Below are 22,139 nucleotides of genomic sequence, written 5' to 3'. Positions count from 1 at the left end.
AGACAGTAACAGGCTGTCTGGAAGGGAGAGAGACAGTAACAGGCTGTCTGGAAGGGAGAGAGACAGTAACAGGCTGTCTGGAAGGGAGAGAGACAGTAACAGGCTGTCTGGAAGGGAGAGAGACAGTAACAGGCTGTCTGGAAGGGAGAGAGACAGTAACAGGCTGTCTGGAAGGGAGAGAGACAGTAACAGGCTGTCTGGAAGGGAGAGAGACAGTAACAGGCTATCTGGAAGGGAGAGAGACAGTAACAGGCTGTCTGGAAGGGAGAGAGACAGTAACAGGCTGTCTGGAAGGGAGAGAGACAGTAACAGGCTGTCTGGAAGGGAGAGAGACAGATACAGGCTGTCTGGAAGGGAGAGAGACAGTAACAGGCTGTCTGGAAGGGAGAGAGACAGTAACAGGCTATCTGGAAGGGAGAGAGACAGTAACAGGCTGTCTGGAAGGGAGAGAGACAGTAACAGGCTGTCTGGAAGGGAATCTGACAGGTAAGAGAAATGACCTCTTGAGGATTGGTAGAGTGAATGGAAGCTCTCTGAATTGTAACGTTTCACATTTCACTAAGTCCTCTTTCCCCACTGACCTTTTTCATATTTAACTCTGAGACCCATCTATTGTCAGTGAACCTTTCCTCTGCAGGAAGGAGAATGTGGTTAACATTCAGAGAGCAGGGTGTCCTATTGACTGAGCTGCAGATTCAGAGATTCAGTCTGTGGAGTTTACAGGGAGAGGAGGAAGAGTGTGTGTGTATGTGTGTATGTGTGTGTGTGTGTGTGTGTGTGTGTGTGTGTGTGTGTGTGTGTGTGTGTGTGTGTGTGTGTGTGTGTGTGTGTGTGTGTGTGTGTGTGAAAAGTCTAGAACGTGAAATCAGATGCAGGCAGCCAGGCGCAAACGCCCACACACACATACACACACGCACACGCACACGCACACACACACACAGACACACACACACACACACACACACGCACGCACGCACGCACGCACGCACGCACACACAGACACACACACACACACACACACACACACACACACACACACACACACACACACACACACACACACACACACACACACACACACACACACACACACACACACACACACACACACACACACACTCAGACAGTTTTGGAGCACAGAACCACATGCTCACTCAATAGTTGTCCTCAGCTCTGCCATTAAAGGCCAACGGAATATGTCACAACAAGAATTACTCATACAAATCACATACAAACGTCTTCTATGAATCACATACAAACGTCTCATATTAACCACATACAAACGTCTTCTATGAACCACATACAAATGTCTCATATGAACCACATACAAACGTCTTCTATGAACCACATACAAACGTCTTCTATGAACCACATACAAACGTCTTCTATGAACCACATACAAACGTCTCATATGAACCACATACAAACGTCTCATATGAACCACATACAAACGTCTCATATGAACCACATACAAACGTCTTCTATGAACCACATACAAACGTCTTCTATGAACCACATACAAACGTCTCATATGAACAACATACAAACGTCTTCTATGAACCACATACAAACGTCTTCAATGAACCACATACAAACGTCTTCTATGAACCACATACAAACGTCTTCTATGAACCACATACAAACGTCTTCTATGAACCACATACAAACGTCTTCTATGAACCACATACAAACGTCTTCTATGAACCACATACAAACGTCTTCTATGAACCACATACAAACGTCTTCTATGAACCACATACAAACGTCTTCTATGAACCACATACAAACGTCTTCTATGAACCACATACAAACGTCTTCTATGAACCACATACAAACGTCTTCTAAGAACCACATACAAACGTCTCATAAGAACCACATACAAACGTCTTCTATGAACCACATACAAACGTCTTCTATGAACCACATACAAACGTCTTCTATGAACCACATACAAACGTCTTCTATGAACCACATACAAACGTCTCATAAGAACCACATACAAACGTCTTCTATGAACCACATACAAACGTCTTCTATGAACCACATACAAACGTCTTCTATGAACCACATACAAACGTCTTCTATGAACCACATACAAACGTCTTCTATGAACCACATACAAACGTCTCATAAGAACCACATACAAACGTCTTCTATGAACCACATACAAACGTCTCTATGAACCACATACAAACGTCTTCTATGAACCACATACAAACGTCTTCTATGAACCACATACAAACGTCTTCTATGAACCACATACAAACGTCTTCTATGAACCACATACAAACGTCTTCTATGAACCACATACAAACGTCTTCTATGAACCACATACAAACGTCTCATAAGAACCACATACAAACGTCTCATATGAACCACATACAAACGTCTTCTATGAACCACATACAAACGTCTCATAAGAACCACATACAAACGTCTTCTATGAACCATACAAACGAACCACATACAAACGTCTTCTATGAACCACATACAAACGTCTCATAAGAACCACATACAAACGTCTTCTATGAACCACATACAAACGTCTCATAAGAACCACATACAAACGTCTTCTATGAACCACATACAAACGTCTCATAAGAACCACATACAAACGTCTCATAAGAACCACATACAAACGTCTCATAAGAACCACATACAAACGTCTCATAAGAACCACATACAAACGTCTCATAAGAACCACATACAAACGTCTCATAAGAACCACATACAAACGTCTCATAAGAACCACATACAAACGTCTCATAAGAACCACATACAAACGTCTCATAAGAACCACATACAAACGTCTCATAAGAACCACATACAAACGTCTCATAAGAACCACATACAAACGTCTCATAAGAACCACATACAAACGTCTCATAAGAACCACATACAAACGTCTCATAAGAACCACATACAAACGTCTCATAAGAACCACATACAAACGTCTCATAAGAACCACATACAAACGTCTCATAAGAACCACATACAAACGTCTTCTATGAACCACATACAAACGTCTTCTATTAACCACATACAAACTTCTCATAAGAACCACATACAAACGTCTTCTATGAACCACATACAAACGTCTTCTATTAACCACATACAAATGTCTTCTATTAACCACATACAAACGTCTTCTATGAACCACATACAAACGTCTTCTATTAACCACATACAAATGTCTTCTATTAACCACATACAAATGTCTTCTATTAACCACATACAAACGTCTTCTATGAACCACATACAAACGTCTTCTATTAACCACATACAAACGTCTTCTATTAACCACATACAAATGTCTTCTATTAACCACATACAAACGTCTTCTATTAACCACATACAAATGTCTTCTATTAACCACATACAAATGTCTTCTATTAACCACATACAAACGTCTTCTATTAACCACATACAAATGTCTTCTATGAACCACATACAAACGTCTTCTATGAACCACATACAAACGTCTTCTATTAACCACATACAAACGTCTTCTATTAACCACATACAACTGTTGGGTGTTTGAAGTTCCTCTTCGATGCCTTCAGATTTTATGTAACAAGTAAAGCCCATCAAGTGTCTCCTTTGAAAGTGATTTTCTGAAGGAGCTTGTAGGAGCCTGCTGGTTAGTTTGGCTGTCAGGGAAACATGAAGAATAGGTGTTGTGATGTATTACAGGCCCTACTGTTACTTATCGCTACTGCAGCCAGAGAATGTAATTATGTCCAAAATGGCACCCTATTCCCTATTTAGTCTCCTGTATAGGGAATAGAATGTATTAGTGTCCAAAATGGCACCCTATCCCCTATTTAGTGTACTGTATAGGGAATAGAATGTAATTTGGTACAGCCTATAATACATTATACTGACTCATGCTAACTTATTTTGGCATACTCAAGCTGCATCAAATGGAAACACTCAGAGTCTCATGGAAACACTCAGAGTCTCATGGAAACACTCAGAGTCTCGTGGAAACACTCAGAGTCTCATGGAAACACTCAGAGTCTCATGGAAACACTCAGAGTCTCATGGAAACAGTCAGAGTCTTGTGGAAACACTCAGTCTCATAGAAACACTCAGAGTCTCATGGAAACACTCGGAGTCTCGTGGAAACACTCAGAGTCTTGTGGAAACACTCAGAGTCTCGTGGAAACACTCAACTCAGAGTCTCGTGGAAACACTCAGAGTCTCGTGGAAACACTCAGAGTCTCGTGGAAACACTCAGAGTCTCGTGGAAACACTCAGAGTCTTGTGGAAACACTCAGAGTCTTGTGGAAACACTCAGAGTCTTGTGGAAACACTCAGAGTCTTATGGAAACACTCAGAGTCTCGTGGAAACACTCAGAGTCTTGTGGAAACACTCAGAGTCTTGTGGAAACACTCAGAGTCTTGTGGAAACACTCAGAGTCTTATGGAAACACCCAGAGTCTTGTGGAAACACTCAGAGTCTTGTGGAAACACTCATAGTCTCATGGAAACACTCAGAGTCTTGTGGAAACACTCAGAGTCTTGTGGAAACACTCAGAGTCTAATGGAAACACTCAGAGTCTCATGGAAACACTCAGAGTCTTGTGGAAACACTCAGAGTATTGTGGAAACACTCAGAGTTCTTGTGGAAACACTCAGAGTCTCATGGAAACAGCCAGAGTCTCATGGAAACACTCAGAGCCTCATGGAGACACTCAGAGTCTTATGGAAACACTCAGAGTCTCATGGAAACACTCAGAGTCTTATGGAAACACTCAGAGTCTCATGGAAACACTCAGAGTCTTATGGAAACACTCAGAGTCTTATGGAAACACCCAGAGTCTTGTGGAAACACTCAGAGTCTTGTGGAAACACTCATAGTCTCATGGAAACACTCAGAGTCTTGTGGAAACACTCAGAGTCTTGTGGAAACACTCAGAGTCTTGTGGAAACACTCAGAGTCTCATAGTGGAAACACTCAGAGTCTTGTGGAAACACTCAGAGTCTCATGGAAACACTCAGAGTCTTGTGGAAACACTCAGAGTATTGTGGAAACACTCATATTCTTGTGGAAACACTCAGAGTCTCATGGAAACAGCCAGAGTCTCATGGAAACACTCAGAGTCTCATGGAAACACTCAGAGTCTCATGGAAACACTCAGAGTCTCATGGAAACACTCAGAGTCTTATAGAAACACTCAGAGTCTCATGTTGGCTGGTGGTTGGATAAGGCATGTTTGAAATTCTTACTGTAGTTTAAACACACACACACACACAGTCTGGGTCCAAGACAACAGGATAGGAAGTGACAGTGTTTCCTTAATGACACCTGCCACCCATGTCATACCTGTCTGTAACACTATCACTCACTACAACATTCACTGATACACACCTACCTACACCTGTGGCTCTCTGTCTAAGCATTGACGATTCATAGCACATCTGCTAAACAAGTGTTTGTGGGATTTCATCAAAGTAGAAGTGAATCCAACATTCTGATTCCATAGTGCCAGAGACACCAGTGGTGTGTGACTCTGTGCCAGTCTACCCTCAATAACGCTGTTGTTACATGAGGAGGTTTTTATACAAACGGATCTTCTTGTTTGGTATCATACACTGCATGACAACAAGTATGTGGACACCTGCTCTTCTTAAAACCCACATTAATATGGAGTCGAACACCTCGTTGTTGCTGTAACAACCTCCACTCTTCTGGGAAGGCTTTCCACTAGATGTTGGAACATTTCTGCTGTAACAGCCTCCACTCTTCTGGGAAGGCTTTCCACTAGATGTTGGAACATTGCTGCTGTAACAGCCTCCACTCTTCTGGGAAGGCTTTCCACTAGATGTTGGAATGTTGCTGCTATAACAGCCTCCACTCTTCTGGGAAGGCTTTCCACTAGATGTTGGAATGTTGCTGCTATAACAGCCTCCACTCTTCTGGGAAGGCTTTCCACTAGATGTTGGAACATTGCTGCTATAACAGCCTCCACTCTTCTGGGAAGGCTTTCCACTAGATGTTGGAATGTTGCTGCTATAACAGCCTCCACTCTTCTGGGAAGGCTTTCCACTAGATGTTGGAACATTGCTGCTATAACAGCCTCCACTCTTCTGGGAAGGCTTTCCACTAGATGTTGGAATGTTGCTGCTATAACAGCCTCCACTCTTCTGGGAAGGCTTTCCACTAGATGTTGGAATGTTGCTGCTATAACAGCCTCCACTCTTCTGGGAAGGCTTTCCACTAGATGTTGGAACATTGCTGCTATAACAGCCTCCACTCTTCTGGGAAGGCTTTCCACTAGATAATAATAATATAATAATAATAATATATGCCATTTAGCAGAAGCTTTTATCCAAAGCGACTTACAGTCATGTGTGCATACATTCTACGTATGGGTGGTCCCGGGGATTGAACCCACTACCCTGGCGTTACAAGCGCCATGCTCTACCAACTGAGCTACAGAAGGAACATTGCTGCTGGGACTTGCTTCCTTTCAGACACAAGATCATTTGTGAGGTCGGGCACTGATGTTGGGCGATTAGGCTTGGCTCGCAGTCGGCGTTCCAATTCCTCCCAAAGGGGGTTGATGAGGTTGAGGTCAGGGCTCAGTGCAGGCCAGTCAAGGTTTTCCACACCGATCTCGACAAACCATTTGTACATGGACCTCGCTTTGTGCACGGGGGCATTGTCATGCTGAAACAGTAAATGGCCTTCCCCAACCTGTTGTCACAAAGTTGGAAGCACAGAATAATCTACAATGTCATTGTATGCTGTAGCGTTAAGATTTCTCTTCACTGGAACTAAGGGGCCCGAACCATGAAAAACAGCCCCAGACCAATATTCCTCCTCCCCCAAACTTTACAGTTGGCACTATGCATTCGGGCAGGTAGTCATCTCCTGGCATCCGCCAAACCGTTCTGTGAGCTTATGTGGTCTACCACCTCGCAGCTGAGCCGTTGTTGCTCCTTGAAGTTTCCACTTCACAATAACAGCACTTACAGTTGACAGGGGAAGCTCTAGCAGGGCATAAATTTGACGAACTGACTTGTTGGAAAGTTGGCATCCTATGACGGTGCCATGTTGAAAGTCACTGAGCTCTTCAGTAAGGCCATTCTACTGTCAATGTTCGTCCATGGAGATTGCATGGCTGTGTGCTCGATTTTATACCCCTGTCAGCAACGGGGGTGGCTGAAATAGCCAAATCCACTCATTTGAAGGGGTGTCCACATACTTTTAGATATCTAGTGTATCTTGTGAATATTCTTTTTTTTATATATATCTCAGGTGAGACACCTATCTAAGGTCATTTTTTGAGTTGTTTAATTAAGGGATCTTTGTATTTTTAAAAATCATTGTTTTTTGTTGTCCTACATGACTGTAAATAATGTAGTGTATTGTAGCTCCTCTCTCCTCCTCTCTGTCTTGACAAACATGCTGTTTTGAATGTCTTGTGCTTCTCTGTGTCTCTCCTTGCTCTGCTAATAGGGGCACAAGGCAAAAAACAGGCAGAGGATTTATCGGATAACGATGGTGACGAAGACGAAGGTATTTCCCTTGGTGACCAAAAGATGGTGCATGGTTTATTCAGTTGTAGTGAATACATCATTATGGTCTTATTTGGTTGATTTCTGGTCTCATTTGGTTGATTTCTGGTCTCATTTGATTGATTTATGGTCTTATTTGGTTGATTTCTGATCTTATTTGGTTGATTAATGGTCATGTTTGGTTGATTTATGGTCAAGCGTTTTTGAAGCAATCAACCATCAACCAACTCATCATCATCATGCACTTCAGTTCTGCATCACATTTAAACAAATTCTGCATAAAGTGTGTGTGTGTGTGTGTGTGTGTGTGTGTGTGTGTGTGTGTGTGTGTGTGTGTGTGTGTGTGTGTGTGTGTGTGTGCACGCGCGCAAATTGTCTGCTGTACTTTTGTCAAGTGGAAACATGTTCCATAGCCATGAAATATGTTACCCTGCTGAAAGTATTGTTCAGACAGCAGCAACAGTAAAGCGACTGGCCTCCGTCTGAACCAGTGCAAAGTCCTCCTGTAGAGAGATTGATAGTGTTACAGGGGCCGTAGTGTAGCTGAACGTCCTCGGGTGTGGAAGAAGGCAGTAGTATTAGCTGTGATAATGACATGGTAGTGAAAGTTGCATGCACGCATGGACACACCCACACACACACACACTATCAAACACACAGAAACACAGACACACACACACACACACACAGACACACAAACACACACACACACTGCCTTGCACACATTCAAACGAGCACACACTCACAAACACACACACACACGCACACACACACACACACACACATACACACACACACACTGCCTTGCACACATTCAAACGAGCACACACACACACTCTCAAACACACACACACTGCCTTGCACACATTCAAACGAGCACACACACACACTCTCAAACACACATAAACACAGACACACAGGCACACACACACACACACATTCAAATGAGCAGACATACTCAAACACACAGACACACATACAAACAAACACACACACTCAAACACTCAAACACATAGACAGAGAGAGAAAGAGAGAACGTGAGGGAGGGGAGAGAGAAAGAGAACGTGAGGGAGGACAGAAAGAGAACGTGAGGGAGAGAAAGAGAACGTGAGGGAGGACAGAAAGAGAACATGAGGGAGGACAGAAAGAGAATGTGAGGGAGGAGAGAAAGAGAACTTGAGGGAGGGAGGACAGAAAGAGAACGTGAGGGAGGAGAGAAAGAGAGAAAGTGAGGGAGGAGAGAAAGAGAACGTGAGGTAGGACAGAAAGAGAACGTGAGGGAGGACAGAAAGAGAACGTGAGGGAGGAGAGAAAGAGAGAACGTGAGGGAGGAGAGAAAGAGCGAACGTGAGGGAGGACAGAAAGAGAGCGTGAGGGAGGAGAGAAAGAGAGAATGTGAGGGAGGAGAGAAAGAGAGAACGTGAGGGAGGAGAGAAAGAGAGAACGTGAGGGAGAAGAGAAAGAGAACGTGAGGGAGGAGAGAAAGAGAGAACGTGAGGGAGGAGAGAACGAGAACGTGAGGGAGGAGAGAAAGAGAACGTGAGGGAGGATTGAAAGAGAGAATGTGAGGGAGGAGAGAACGAGATCGTGAGGGAGAGAAAGAGAGAACGTGAGGGAGGAGAGAACGAGAACGTGAGGGAGGAGAGAAAGAGAACATGAGGGAGGAAAGAGAGAACGTGAGGGAGGAGAGAACGAGAACGTGAGGGAGGAGAGAAAGAGAATGTGAGGGATGATTGAAAGAGAGAACGTGAGGGAGGAGAGAACGAGAACGTGAGGGAGGAGAGAAAGAGAACGTGAGGGAGGAGAGAAAGAGAACGTGAGGGAGGATTGAAAGAGAGAATGTGAGGGAGGAGAGAACGAGATCGTGAGGGAGAGAAAGAGAGAACGTGAGGGAGGAGAGAACGAGAACGTGAGGGAGGAGAGAAAGAGAACATGAGGGAGGAAAGAGAGAACGTGAGGGAGGAGAGAACGAGAACGTGAGGGAGGAGAGAAAGAGAACGTGAGGGAGGATTGAAAGAGAGAATGTGAGGGAGGAGAGAACGAGAACGTGAGGGAGGGAGTTCTGTAGTTCTAGTGAAGATGATTAAGAAGGAGAGAGGGGGAACGATGAAGAGGAGAGAGAGAGGACGAAAACATTTGAAGTTTCTGCTCAGCAGTCTCATCATTAACTCTCCATATTCATCTTGGTATATTCCCGGCTCAGGGTGGATCTTGAAGAGATCATTCACTATAGCGACAGAAACCGCTTCGGTCCCCAACTATAAACCAAACCCCTGTTGTTGTTGATGATGTTGTTGTTATTGTTGTTCCTGCTTGTGTTCCCAGGGTGAGGGCTTGAACAGATGATGCATACCGGATGTTAGAGATCTGTGTAAAGCCCCTGCTTATATGGGGGGGGTGGGTAGGTGTATGTTTGTGTTAGGTGTATGTGTGTGTTAGGTGTGTGTGTGCGTGTGTGTGTGCGTGTGTGTGTGTGCGTGTTTGTGTGTGGGTGTGTGTGGGTGTGTGTGTGTGTGTGTGTGTATGTGTGCACGCTTGCTTGTGTTTGCATGCACAGGCTATGTTTTCATTTTGTGTTGAGGTAGTCAATGCATGACAAAGGTATATAGATCCTGTAGTGTTGAGGGAGACATTACATGATCCATTCTCAGATAACCCTATGCTGTCCTGAGTATTACTGCTCACTACCGACACACTGTCCTGAGTAGTAGTGCTCACTACCGACACTGTCCTGAGTAGTAGTGCTCACTACTGACACACTGTCCTGAGTATTACTGCTCAGTACCGACACACTGTCCTGAGTATTACTGCTCACTACCGACACACTGTCCTGAGTAGTAGTGCTCACTACCGACACTGTCCTGAGTAGTAGTGCTCACTACTGACACACTGTCCTGAGTATTACTGCTCACTACCGACACATTGTCCTGAGTATTACTGCTCACTACCGACACACTGTCCTGAGTATTACTGCTCACTACCGACACACTGTCCTGAGTAGTAGTGCTCACTACTGACACACTGACCTGAGTATTACTGCTCACTACCGACACACTGTCCTGAGTAGTAGTGCTCACTACTGACACACTGTCCTGAGTATTACTGCTCACTACCGACACACTGTCCTGAGTAGTAGTGCTCATTACCGACACACTGTCCTGAGTATTACTGCTCACTACTTACACACTGTCCTGAGTAGTAGTGCTCACTACCGACACTGTCCTGAGTAGTAGTGCTCACTACTGACACACTGTCCTGAGTATTACTGCTCAGTACCGACACACTGTCCTGAGTATTACTGCTCACTACCGACACACTGTCCTGAGTAGTAGTGCTCACTACCGACACTGTCCTGAGTAGTAGTGCTCACTACTGACACACTGTCCTGAGTATTACTGCTCACTACCGACACACTGTCCTGAGTATTACTGCTCACTACCGACACACTGTCCTGAGTAGTAGTGCTCACTACCGACACTGTCCTGAGTAGTAGTGCTCACTACTGACACACTGTCCTGAGTATTACTGCTCAGTACCGACACACTGTCCTGAGTATTACTGCTCACTACCGACACACTGTCCTGAGTAGTAGTGCTCACTACCGACACTGTCCTGAGTAGTAGTGCTCACTACTGACACACTGTCCTGAGTATTACTGCTCACTACCGACACATTGTCCTGAGTATTACTGCTCACTACCGACACACTGTCCTGAGTATTACTGCTCACTACCGACACACTGTCCTGAGTAGTAGTGCTCACTACTGACACACTGACCTGAGTATTACTGCTCACTACCGACACACTGTCCTGAGTAGTAGTGCTCACTACTGACACACTGTCCTGAGTATTACTGCTCACTACCGACACACTGTCCTGAGTAGTAGTGCTCATTACCGACACACTGTCCTGAGTATTACTGCTCACTACTTACACACTGTCCTGAGTATTACTGCTCACTACCGACACACTGTCCTGAGTAGTAGTGCTCACTACCGACACACTGTCCTGAGTAGTAGTGCTCACTACCGACACACTGTCCTGAGTATTACTGCTCACTACCAACACACTGTCCTGAGTAGTAGTGCTCACTACCGACACACTGTCCTGAGTATTACTGCTCAGTACCGACACACTGTCCTGAGTAGTACTACTACTTAAAGGACACAAGATAAAATAAATAAGCATAAATATGGGTTGTATTTACAATGGTGTGTGTTATTCACTGGTTACCCTTTTCTCGTGGCAACAGGTCACAAATCTTGCTGCTGTGATGGCACACTGCTCTCTCTCCCCCTCTCTCTCTCTCTCTCTCTCTCTCTCTCTCTCTCTCTCTCTCTCTCTCTCTCTCTCTCTCTCTCTCTCTCTCTCTCCCTCTCTCGTGACGTGTCTATTCTTTATCGAGCTAAACTAATGCTATTTAATACACATCACCTTTTTATTTTATTTATTTTATTTCACCTTTATTTAACCAGGTAGGCTAGTTGAGAACAAGTTCTCATTTGCAACTGCGACCTGGCCAAGATAAAGCATAGCAGTGTGAACAGACAACACAGAGTTACACATGGAGTAAACAATTAGCAAGTCAATAACACAGTAGAAAAAAAAATGGGCAGTCTATATACAATGTGTGCAAAAGGCATGAGGAGGTAGGCGAATAATACAATTTTGCAGATTAACACTGGAGTGATAAATGATCAGATGGGCATGTACAGGTAGAGATATTGGTGTGCAAAAGAGCAGAAAAGTAAATAAATAAAAACAGTATAAAAACAGTATGGGAATGAGGTAGGTGAAAAAGGGTGAGCTATTTACCTATAGACTATGTACAGCTGCAGCGATCGGTTAGCTGCTCGGATAGCTGATGTTTGAAGTTGGTGAGGGAGATAAAAGTCTCCAACTTCAGCGATTTTTGCAATTCGTTCCAGTCACAGGCAGCAGAGTACTGGAACGAAAGGCGGCCAAATGAGGTGTTGGCTTTAGGGATGATCAGTGAGATACACCTGCTGGAGCGCGTGCTACGGGTGGGTGTTGCCATCGTGACCAGTGAACTGAGATAAGGCGGAGCTTTACCTAGCATGGACTTGTAAATGACCTGGAGCCAGTGGGTCTGGCGACGAATATGTAGTGAGGGCCAGCCGACTAGAGCATACAAGTCGCAGTGGTGGGTGGTATAAGGTGCTTTAGTGACAAAACGGATGGCACTGTGATAGACTGCATCCAGTTTGCTGAGTAGAGTGTTGGAAGCCATTTTGTAGATGACATCGCCGAAGTCGAGGATCGGTAGGATAGTCAGTTTTACTAGGGTAAGCTTGGCAGCGTGAGTGAAGGAGGCTTTGTTGCGGAATAGAAAGCCGACTCTGGATTTGATTTTTGATTGGAGATGTTTGATGTGAGTCTGGAAGGAGAGTTTGCAGTCTAGCCAGACACCTAGGTACTTATAGATGTCCACATATTCAAGGTTGGAACCATCCAGGGTGGTGATGCTAGTCGGGCATGCGGGTGCAGGCAGCGATCGGTTGAAAAGCATGCATTTGGTTTTACTCGCGTTTAAGAGCAGTTGGAGGCCACGGAAGGAGTGCTGTATGGCATTGAAGCTCGTTTGGAGGTTTGATAGCACAGTGTCCAATGACGGGCCGAAAGTATATAGAATGGTGTCGTCTGCGTAGAGGTGGATCAGGGAATCGCCCGCAGCAAGAGCAACATCATTGATATATACAGAGAAAAGAGTCGGCCCGAGAATTGAACCCTGTGGCACCCCCATAGAGACTGCCAGAGGACCGGACAGCATGCCCTCTGATTTGACACACTGAACTCTGTCTGCAAAGTAATTGGTGAACCAGGCAAGGCAGTCATCCGAAAAACCGAGGCTGTTGAGTCTGCCGATAAGAATTTGGTGATTGACAGAGTCGAAAGCCTTGGCGAGGTCGATGAAGACGGCTGCACAGTACTGTCTTTTATCGATGGCGGTTATGATATCATTTAGTACCTTGAGTGTGGCTGAGGTGCACCCGTGACCGGCTCGGAAACCAGATTGCAAAGCGGAGAAGGTACGGTGGGATTCGAGATGGTCAGTGACCTGTTTGTTGACTTGGCTTTCGAAGACCTTAGATAGGCAGGGCAGGATGGATATAGGTCTATAGCAGTTTGGGTCCAGGGTGTCTCCCCCTTTGAAGAGGGGGATGACTGCGGCAGCTTTCCAATCCTTGGGGATCTCAGACGATATGAAAGAGAGGTTGAACAGGCTGGTAATAGGGGTTGCGACAATGGCGGCAGATAGTTTCAGAAATAGCGGGCAGCAAGAACAAAAAACCCAGTGAGAGGGAGCTGATGCACCACGGCAGTGTAGGTGATACCTTTGTGTCTGTGTGTGTGTGTGTGTGTGTGTGTGTGTGTGTGTGTGTGTGTGTGTGTGTGTGTGTGTGTGTGTGTGTGTGTGTGTGTGTGTGTGTGTGTGTGTGTGTGTGTGTGTGTGTGTGTGTGTGTGTGTGACAGAGCTGCCTATCAGTAGCTAAACATGATTCAGAGGATGGCTCTTTGTTCATGGTCAATATGTCTTCATTGATGTGAGACGGACCTGGAACTGGACAACACTCCTCTCAACAGGGCTTGTTATATCCTCTCACTCCTTTAGGTCTCAGCCAGGCTATCTCAACAGGGCTTGTTATATCCTCTCACTCCTTTAGGTCTCAGCCAGGCTATCTCAACAGGGCTTGTTATATCCTCTCACTCCTTTAGGTCTCAGCCAGGCTATCTCAACAGGGCTTGTTATATCCTCTCACTCCTTTAGGTCTCAGCCAGGCTATCTCAACAGGGCTTGTTATATCCTCTCACTCCTTTAGGTCTCAGCCAGGCTATCTCAACAGGGCTTGTTATATCCTCTCACTCCTTTAGGTCTCAGCCAGGCTATCTCAACAGGGCTTGTTATATCCTCTCACTCCTTTAGGTCTCAGCCAGGCTATCTCAACAGGGCTTGTTATATCCTCTCACTCCTTTAGGTCTCAGCCAGGCTATCTCAACAGGGCTTGTTATATCCTCTCACTCCTTTAGGTCTCAGCCGGGCTATCTCAACAGGGCTTGTTATATCCTCTCACTCCTTTAGGTCTCAGCCAGGCTATCTCAACAGGGCTTGTTATATCCTCTCACTCCTTTAGGTCTCAGCCAGGCTATCTCAACAGGGCTTGTTATATCCTCTCACTCCTTTAGGTCTCAGCCAGGCTATCTCAACAGGGCTTGTTATATCCTCTCACTCCTTTAGGTCTCAGCCAGGCTATCTCAACAGGGCTTGCTGTAGCTCTGAGTGGTCCTGGAGAGATACTGTCCGTGTAGGCTTTTGTTACAGCTCCGCAATCACACATCTCATTCAACTAAAGATCCAGACTGAAGATCATGATCAGTTGATTATGTGATAGCTGTGTTAGTGATGAGCACGAACAGAAGCCTGCACACCCCAGTAACTCTCCTCTGGGACTGGAGCTAGCTGGGGAACCCTAGAACACCCTTTCATATAACCTGAAAGTGTGTTCTCTACTCTCGACCCTCCTGCTGCAGATTGATCCAGGGCCAAGATACAGTAGAGTTCAATAATTTACCCCCCTAGCTAACAATCAGATATATTTTACAGGCCTGTTATTGAACTGTAAAACATTGTGTCTCTCAATCACCTCTACCTGGTGCTGGAAGATCCAGGGCCAACTGTTAAACAGTGTCTCAATCACCTCTACCTGGTGCTGGAAGATCCAGGGCCAACTGTTAAACAGTGTCTCAATCACCTCTACCTGGTGCTGGAAGATCCAGGGCCAACTGTTAAACAGTGTCTCAATCACCTCTACCTGGTGCTGGAAGATCCAGGGCCAACTGTTAAACAGTGTGTCTCAATCACCTCTACCTGGTGCTGGAAGATCCAGGACCAACTGTTAAACAGTGTGTCTCAATCACCTCTACCTGGTGCTGGAAGATCCAGGGCCAACTGTTAAACAGTGTCTCAATCACCTCTACCTGGTGCTGGAAGATCCAGGACCAACTGTTAAACAGTGTGTCTCAATCACCTCTACCTGGTGCTGGAAGATCCAGGACCAACTGTTAAACAGTGTGTCTCAATCACCTCTACCTGGTGCTGGAAGATCCAGGGCCAACTGTTAAACAGTGTGTCTCAATCACCTCTACCTGGTGCTGGAAGATCCAGGACCAAATGTTAAACAGTGTCTCAATCACCTCTACCTGGTGCTGGAAGATCCAGGGCCAACTGTTAAACAGTGTCTCAATCACCTCTACCTGGTGCTGGAAGATCCAGGACCAACTGTTAAACAGTGTGTCTCAATCACCTCTACCTGGTGCTGGAAGATCCAGGGCCAACTGTTAAACAGTGTCTCTCAATCACCTCTACCTGGTGCTGGAAGATCCAGGACCAACTGTTAAACAGTGTGTCTCAATCACCTCTACCTGGTGCTGGAAGATCCAGGGCCAACTGTTAAACAGTGTGTCTCAATCACCTCTACCTGGTGCTGGAAGATCCAGGACCAACTGTTAAACAGTGTGTCTCAATCACCTCTACCTGGTGCTGGAAGATCCAGGACCAACTGTTAAACAGTGTGTCTCAATCACCTCTACCTGGTGCTGGAAGATCCAGGTTATGGAAATGCAGCGGTGGATGGATTTCTGGTGTTGGTGTTAAATCTCTGAGGTGGAACATGGCAAGTGGAGGTGATGTATTGTGCCTGGTGTTGAGAGAGACAGACTGGGTCCCTCTTTCTCTCCCTCCATCTCTCTCTGTGTCTCTCTGTCTCTCTCTACCTCTCTCTGTGTCTCTCTCTGTCTCTCTCTACCTCTCTCTCTGTCTCTCTCTGTCTCTCTCTACCTCTCTCTCTGTCTCTCTGTCTCTCTGTCTCTCTCTACCTCTCTCTGTGTCTCTCTCTGTCTCTCTCTACCTGTGTGCTCTCTCTGTCTCTCTCTACCTCCAGGTCTCTCTGTCTCTCTGTCTCTCTCTACCTCTCTCTGTGTCTCTCTGTCTCTCTCTACCTCTCTCTGTGTCTCTCTCTGTCTCTCTCTACCTCTCTCTCTGTCTCTCTGTCTCTCTGTCTCTACCTCTCTCTGTGTCTCTCTCTGTCTCTCTCTACCTCTCTCTGTGTCTCTCTCTGTCTCTCTCTACCTCTCTCTCTGTCTCTCTGTCTCTCTGTCTCTCTCTACCTCTCTCTGTGTCTCTCTCTGTCTCTCTCTACCTCTCTCTGTGTCTCTCTCTGTCTCTCTCTACCTCTATCTCTGTCTCTCTGTCTCTCTCTACCTCTCTCTGTGTCTCTCTCTGTCTCTCTCTACCTCTCTCTGTGTCTCTCTCTGTCTCTCTCTACCTCTCTCTCTGTCTCTCTGTCTCTCTCTACCTCTCTCTGTGTCTCTCTCTGTCTCTCTCTCCCTCTCTCTGTCTCTCTCTGTCTCTCTCTACCTCTCTCTGTGTCTCTCTGTCTCTCTGTCTCTCTCTACCTCTCTCTGTGTCTCTCTCTGTCTCTCTCTACCTCTCTCTGTGTCTCTCTCTGTCTCTCTCTACCTCTCTCTCTGTCTCTCTGTCTCTCTGTCTCTCTCTACCTCTCTCTCTGTCTCTCTGTCTCTCTGTCTCTCTCCATCTCTCTCTGTGTCTCTCTCTACCTCTCCCTGTGTCTCTCTCTACCTCTCTCTCTGTCTCTCTGTCTCTCTCTACCTCTCTCTCTGTCTCTCTGTCTCTCTCTACCTCTCTCTGTGTCTCTCTCTGTCTCTCTCTACCTCTCTCTGTGTCTCTCTCTGTCTCTCTCTACCTCTCTCTCTCTCTCTGTCTCTCTGTCTCTCTCTACCTCTCTGTGTCTCTCTCTGTCTCTCTCTACCTCTCTGTGTCTCTCTCTGTCTCTCTCTACCTCTCTCTGTCTCTCTGTCTCTCTGTCTCTACCTCTCTCTGTGTCTCTCTGTGTCTCTCTCTACCTCTCTCTGTGTCTCTCTCTGTCTCTCTCTACCTCTCTGTCTCTCTGTCTCTCTGTCTCTCTCTACCTCTCTCTGTGTCTCTCTCTGTCTCTCTCTACCTCTCTCTGTGTCTCTCTCTGTCTCTCTCTACCTCTATCTCTGTCTCTCTGTCTCTCTCTACCTCTCTCTGTGTCTCTCTCTGTCTCTCTCTACCTCTCTCTGTGTCTCTCTCTGTCTCTCTCTACCTCTCTCTCTGTCTCTCTGTCTCTCTCTACCTCTCTCTGTGTCTCTCTCTGTCTCTCTCTACCTCTCTCTGTCTCTCTCTGTCTCTCTCTACCTCTCTCTGTGTCTCTCTGTCTCTCTGTCTCTCTCTACCTCTCTCTGTGTCTCTCTCTGTCTCTCTCTACCTCTCTCTGTGTCTCTCTCTGTCTCTCTCTACCTCTCTCTCTGTCTCTCTGTCTCTCTGTCTCTCTCTACCTCTCTCTCTGTCTCTCTGTCTCTCTGTCTCTCTCCATCTCTCTCTGTGTCTCTCTCTACCTCTCCCTGTGTCTCTCTCTACCTCTCTCTGTGTCTCTCTCTGTCTCTCTCTACCTCTCTCTGTGTCTCTCTCTGTCTCTCTCTACCTCTCTCTCTGTCTCTCTGTCTCTCTGTCTCTCTCTACCTCTCTCTCTGTCTCTCTCTCTCTCTGTCTCTCTCTACCTCTCTCTCTGTCTCTCTGTCTCTCTGACTCTCTGTCTCTCTGTCTCTCTCTACCTCTCTCTCTGTCTCTTTGTGTCTCTCTGTCTCTCTGCCTCTCTCTCTGTCTCTCTGTCTGCCTCTCTCTCTGCCTCTCTCTCTGCCTCTCTCTCTGTCTCTCTGTCTGCCTCTCTGTCTGTCACTCTCTCTGCCTCTCTCTCTGTCTCTCTGCCTCTCTCTCTGTCTCTCTGTCTGCCTCTCTCTCTGCCTCTCTCTGTCTCTCTCTCTGTCAATTCGATTCAATTAAATTCAAGGGCTTTATTGGCATAAACATGTGTTAACATTGCCAAAGCAAGTGAGGTAGATAATATATAAAGTGAAATAAACAATAAAAAATTAACAGTAAACATTACACATACAGAACTTTCAAAACAATAAAGATATTACAAATGTCATATTATATATATACAGTGTTTTAACAATGTACAAATGGTTAAAGGACTATCTCTCTCTGTCTGTCTCTCTCTATCTCTCTCTCTGTCTCTTTCTCTGTTTCTGCCTCTCTCTCTGTCTCTGTCTCTCTCTCTGTTTCTGCCTCTCTCTCTCTGTGTCTCTCTCTCTGTGTCTCTCTCTGTGTCTCTCTCTGCCTCTGCCTCTCTCGCTCCCCCCACACACACACACTGCGGAGGTTGAGGAATGAATGTGTGTGTTACTGACTTGGCTTGGATTGCCAAATGCTTGGAGCTCTAATCAGGGAGTAGGGAGCACACACACACACACAGAGACCACCACCACCCCTCCTACACGCAACACAACACACACACTTCAACAATCATACACAATCATACACAAACACACCCTCTCCATCTCCCCAGCCTAGCTGGGCCAGAGATCTGAGCTCCGCCTGTGTTGGGATTAACATTAATTCCACCATCCAGCCCTCACTGCATCCCTTCTCCAACACAGCCAGCCAGCCACACATGTGCACGTACACACACACACACACACACACACACACACACACACACACACACACACACACACACACACACACACACACACACACACACACACACACACACACACACACACACACACACACACACACGGCCTCCCCTCCCTGCCCCAACAATATCCCATTCTCTCTGATGTCTTAGAGAAGAGGAATTATGCCTCTTGAAGCCAAGATATTTTTGGAACGGTACTGTTTAGCCCCTTTCCAAGATTAGGATCACAGCTGTAATGGCTGATCTGTTACTGAGTAAGAAAGGCTGCTGCTGTTTATGCTTTCCTTTATAGCCTTCAGTGGCATAGAATGAACAGGAACGTGAAACCATGCTAATGCTGATGTTTCATCTAAAGAATGGACATGTATGAGGGGAGGAATGCAGTGAACTCGTTTTTTATAATACAGCACTGTGATTATTTTACCGTGGAATACCGACGTGTAACATACGACTACCCCATCTGGGTTTTCAACCCACTCCCAAGAGGCTAGCCTTTAGCTCAGGGGGCTAACAACTGTCCTCGGGGTCTGAGTGTGAAAGACAGAACCTCAGCAGTAGACTGTAATGTATAGAGATCTAGCTGAACTACTGTTTACAGGGCTGAGAGAATGGTCTGGGTTGTAGACTGGGAGGAGGGTCTGGGTTGTAGACTGGGAGGAGGGTCTGGGTTGTAGCCTGGGAGGAGGGTCTGGGTTGTAGACTGGGAGGAGGGTCTGGGTTGTAGCCTGGGAGGAGGGTCTGGGTTGTAGACTGGGAGGAGGGTCTGGGTTATAGACTGAGAGGAGGGTCTGGTTATAGACTGGGAGGAGGGTCTGGGTTATAGACTGAGAGGAGGGTCTGGGTTATAGACTGATAGGAGGGTCTGGGTTGTAGACTGAGAGGAGGGTCTGGGTTGTAGACTGGGAGGAAGGTCTGGGTTGTAGACTGAGAGGAGGGTCTGGGTTATAGACTGGGAGGAGAGTCTGGGTTGTAGACTGAGAGGAGGGTCTGGGTTACAGACTGAGAGGAGGGTCTGGGTTGTAGACTGGGAGGAGGGTCTGGGTTGTAGACTGGGAGGAGGGTCTGGGTTGTAGACTGAGAGGAGGGTCTGGGTTGTAGACTGGGAGGAGGTTCTGGGTTGTAGACTGGGAGGAGGGTCTGTGTTGTAGACTGGGAGGAGGGTCCTTGTTGTAGACTGGGAGGAGGGTCTGGGTTATACACTGAGAGGGGAGTCTGGTTTATAGACTGAGAGGGGAGTCTGGTTTAAAGACTGAGAGGGGAGTCTGGTTTATAGACTGATAGGGGAGTCTGGTTTATAGACTGAGAGGGGAGTCTGGGTTATAGACTGAGAGGGGAGTCTGGGTTATAGACTGAGAGGGGAGTCTGGTTTATAGACTGAGAGGGGAGTCTAGGTTATAGACTGAGAGGGGAGTCTAGGTTATAGACTGAGAGGGGAGTCTGGGTTATAGACTGAAAATTATATAGTTATTTTCTTCCTTTGTCCCTCTTTCTCTCTCACTCTGCTTTCTCCCACTCTCTCGATTGAGCCCTCCCTCCTTCCGTCCCCCTCCCTCTCTCTCCTGCTGCCCTATCCCTTCCAGGGGCCTGGCTTCACAGAGAACATCAAAGGCTGTGTCTGTGGCGTTAGCTACACCATCTTTAATGCATAAACACACCGGCTGGGATTCTGGGGTGGAGGATAGCACCTTCTCAACCTCTCACAAAGGTCATTCAAACCATCCAGTTTCCAGTTGAGATGTTACGATCGGGGGAATAGGCGTGCAGAGACGTCACACACACCCATCGAAACACACACACACACACCCATCGAAACACAAACACACACACCCATCGAAACACACACACACGCTATACTGAATTCCTTACAGATTTATTGCATAGTCACTTTAGAAATTAAAATAAATTATAAAATGGACAGATAATACATCTGTTACGCAAAATATCAAATATCAGCATTGTTGAAAGTCCATCGCAGAGAGTGCTGTGTCACTGACATGTTGAAAAGTGCTCTGAAGTATCATGTTGCTCCTCTTGCTCCATCTCTCCTCTTGCTCCATCTCTCCTCATCTCTCCCTCCATCTCTCCTCTTGCTCCATCTCTCCTCATCTCTCCATCCATCTCTCCACCATCTGTCTTCTCCTCCAGCTCTCTACTCCTCTCTCTCTTCTCCCCTCCATATCTCCCTCTCTCTCTTCTCCCCTCCATATCTCCCTCTATCTCCTCTCCCCATCTCTCCTCTCTCTCCTCTCCCCTCTATCTCTCCTCTCCCCATCCCTCCTCTCTCAATCTCTCCCTCCATTTCTCCCTCCATCTCTCCATCTCTCCCTCCATCTCTCCTCTCCCTCTATCTCTCTTCTCCATCTCTCCTCTCACTTCATCTCTCCCTCCATCTCTCCATCTCTCCCTCCATCTCTCTTCTACATCTTTCCCTCCATCTCTCCTCTCCCTTCATCTCTCCCTCCATCTCTCCCTCCATCTCTCCTCTCCCTCCATCTCTCCTCTTCCCGTTCTCTCCTCTCTCTGCATCTCTCTATCTCTCCTCTTCCCCATCTCTCCTCTCTCTTCCCCATCTCTCCTCTCTCTGCATCTCTCTATCTCTCCTCTTCCCATTCTCTCCTCTCTCTGCATCTCTCTATCTCTCCTCTTCCCCATCTCTCCTCTCCTGATGATGTGTACTGGAGCTCTGAGGAGCTCGAGCTTAAAATAGCTACCGCCGTGCAACAGACATTTTTCAATAGTATTTTCACCGTCCAAAATAACAGTGACTGTGTGATCCTCTGTAGTATAGAACCAAGGTCTGTCCATGGCCATACAGAGATAGAACCAAGGTCTGTCCATGGCCATACAGAGATAGAACCAAGGTCTGTCCATGGCCATACAGAGATAGAACCAAGGTCTGTCCATGATCTTAGAGATAGAACCAAGGTCTGTCCATGGCCATACAGAGATAGAACCAATGTCTGTCCATGATCTTAGAGATAGAACCAAGGCCTGTCCATGATCTTAGAA

General features: G+C 46.3%; 1 protein-coding gene across 4 annotated transcripts in view; it reads left to right on the top strand.

Annotated features, from left to right (window-relative positions):
- Nucleotides 1-22,139, top strand: part of LOC118380696 (neuroligin-3-like) — a 470,695-nt gene that overhangs the window by 160,161 nt on the left and 288,395 nt on the right. The window contains exon 4 of one of the 4 annotated variants that reach the window (XM_052516122.1): nucleotides 7,469-7,528. The exons of the other annotated variants lie outside the window; for them this stretch is intronic. Within the exon in view, the coding sequence (XP_052372082.1) occupies nucleotides 7,469-7,528 (60 nt within the window). The remainder of the gene's footprint in view (nucleotides 1-7,468; nucleotides 7,529-22,139) is intronic. 4 annotated transcript variants of the gene reach the window in all.

The sequence above is a fragment of the Oncorhynchus keta genome, chromosome 4 (genome assembly GCF_023373465.1).
Source record: "Oncorhynchus keta strain PuntledgeMale-10-30-2019 chromosome 4, Oket_V2, whole genome shotgun sequence".
NCBI lineage: Eukaryota > Metazoa > Chordata > Actinopteri > Salmoniformes > Salmonidae > Oncorhynchus > Oncorhynchus keta.
The sequence above is the reverse complement of the archived record's forward strand: the minus strand, read 5'-3'. Positions and strand labels throughout refer to the sequence as shown.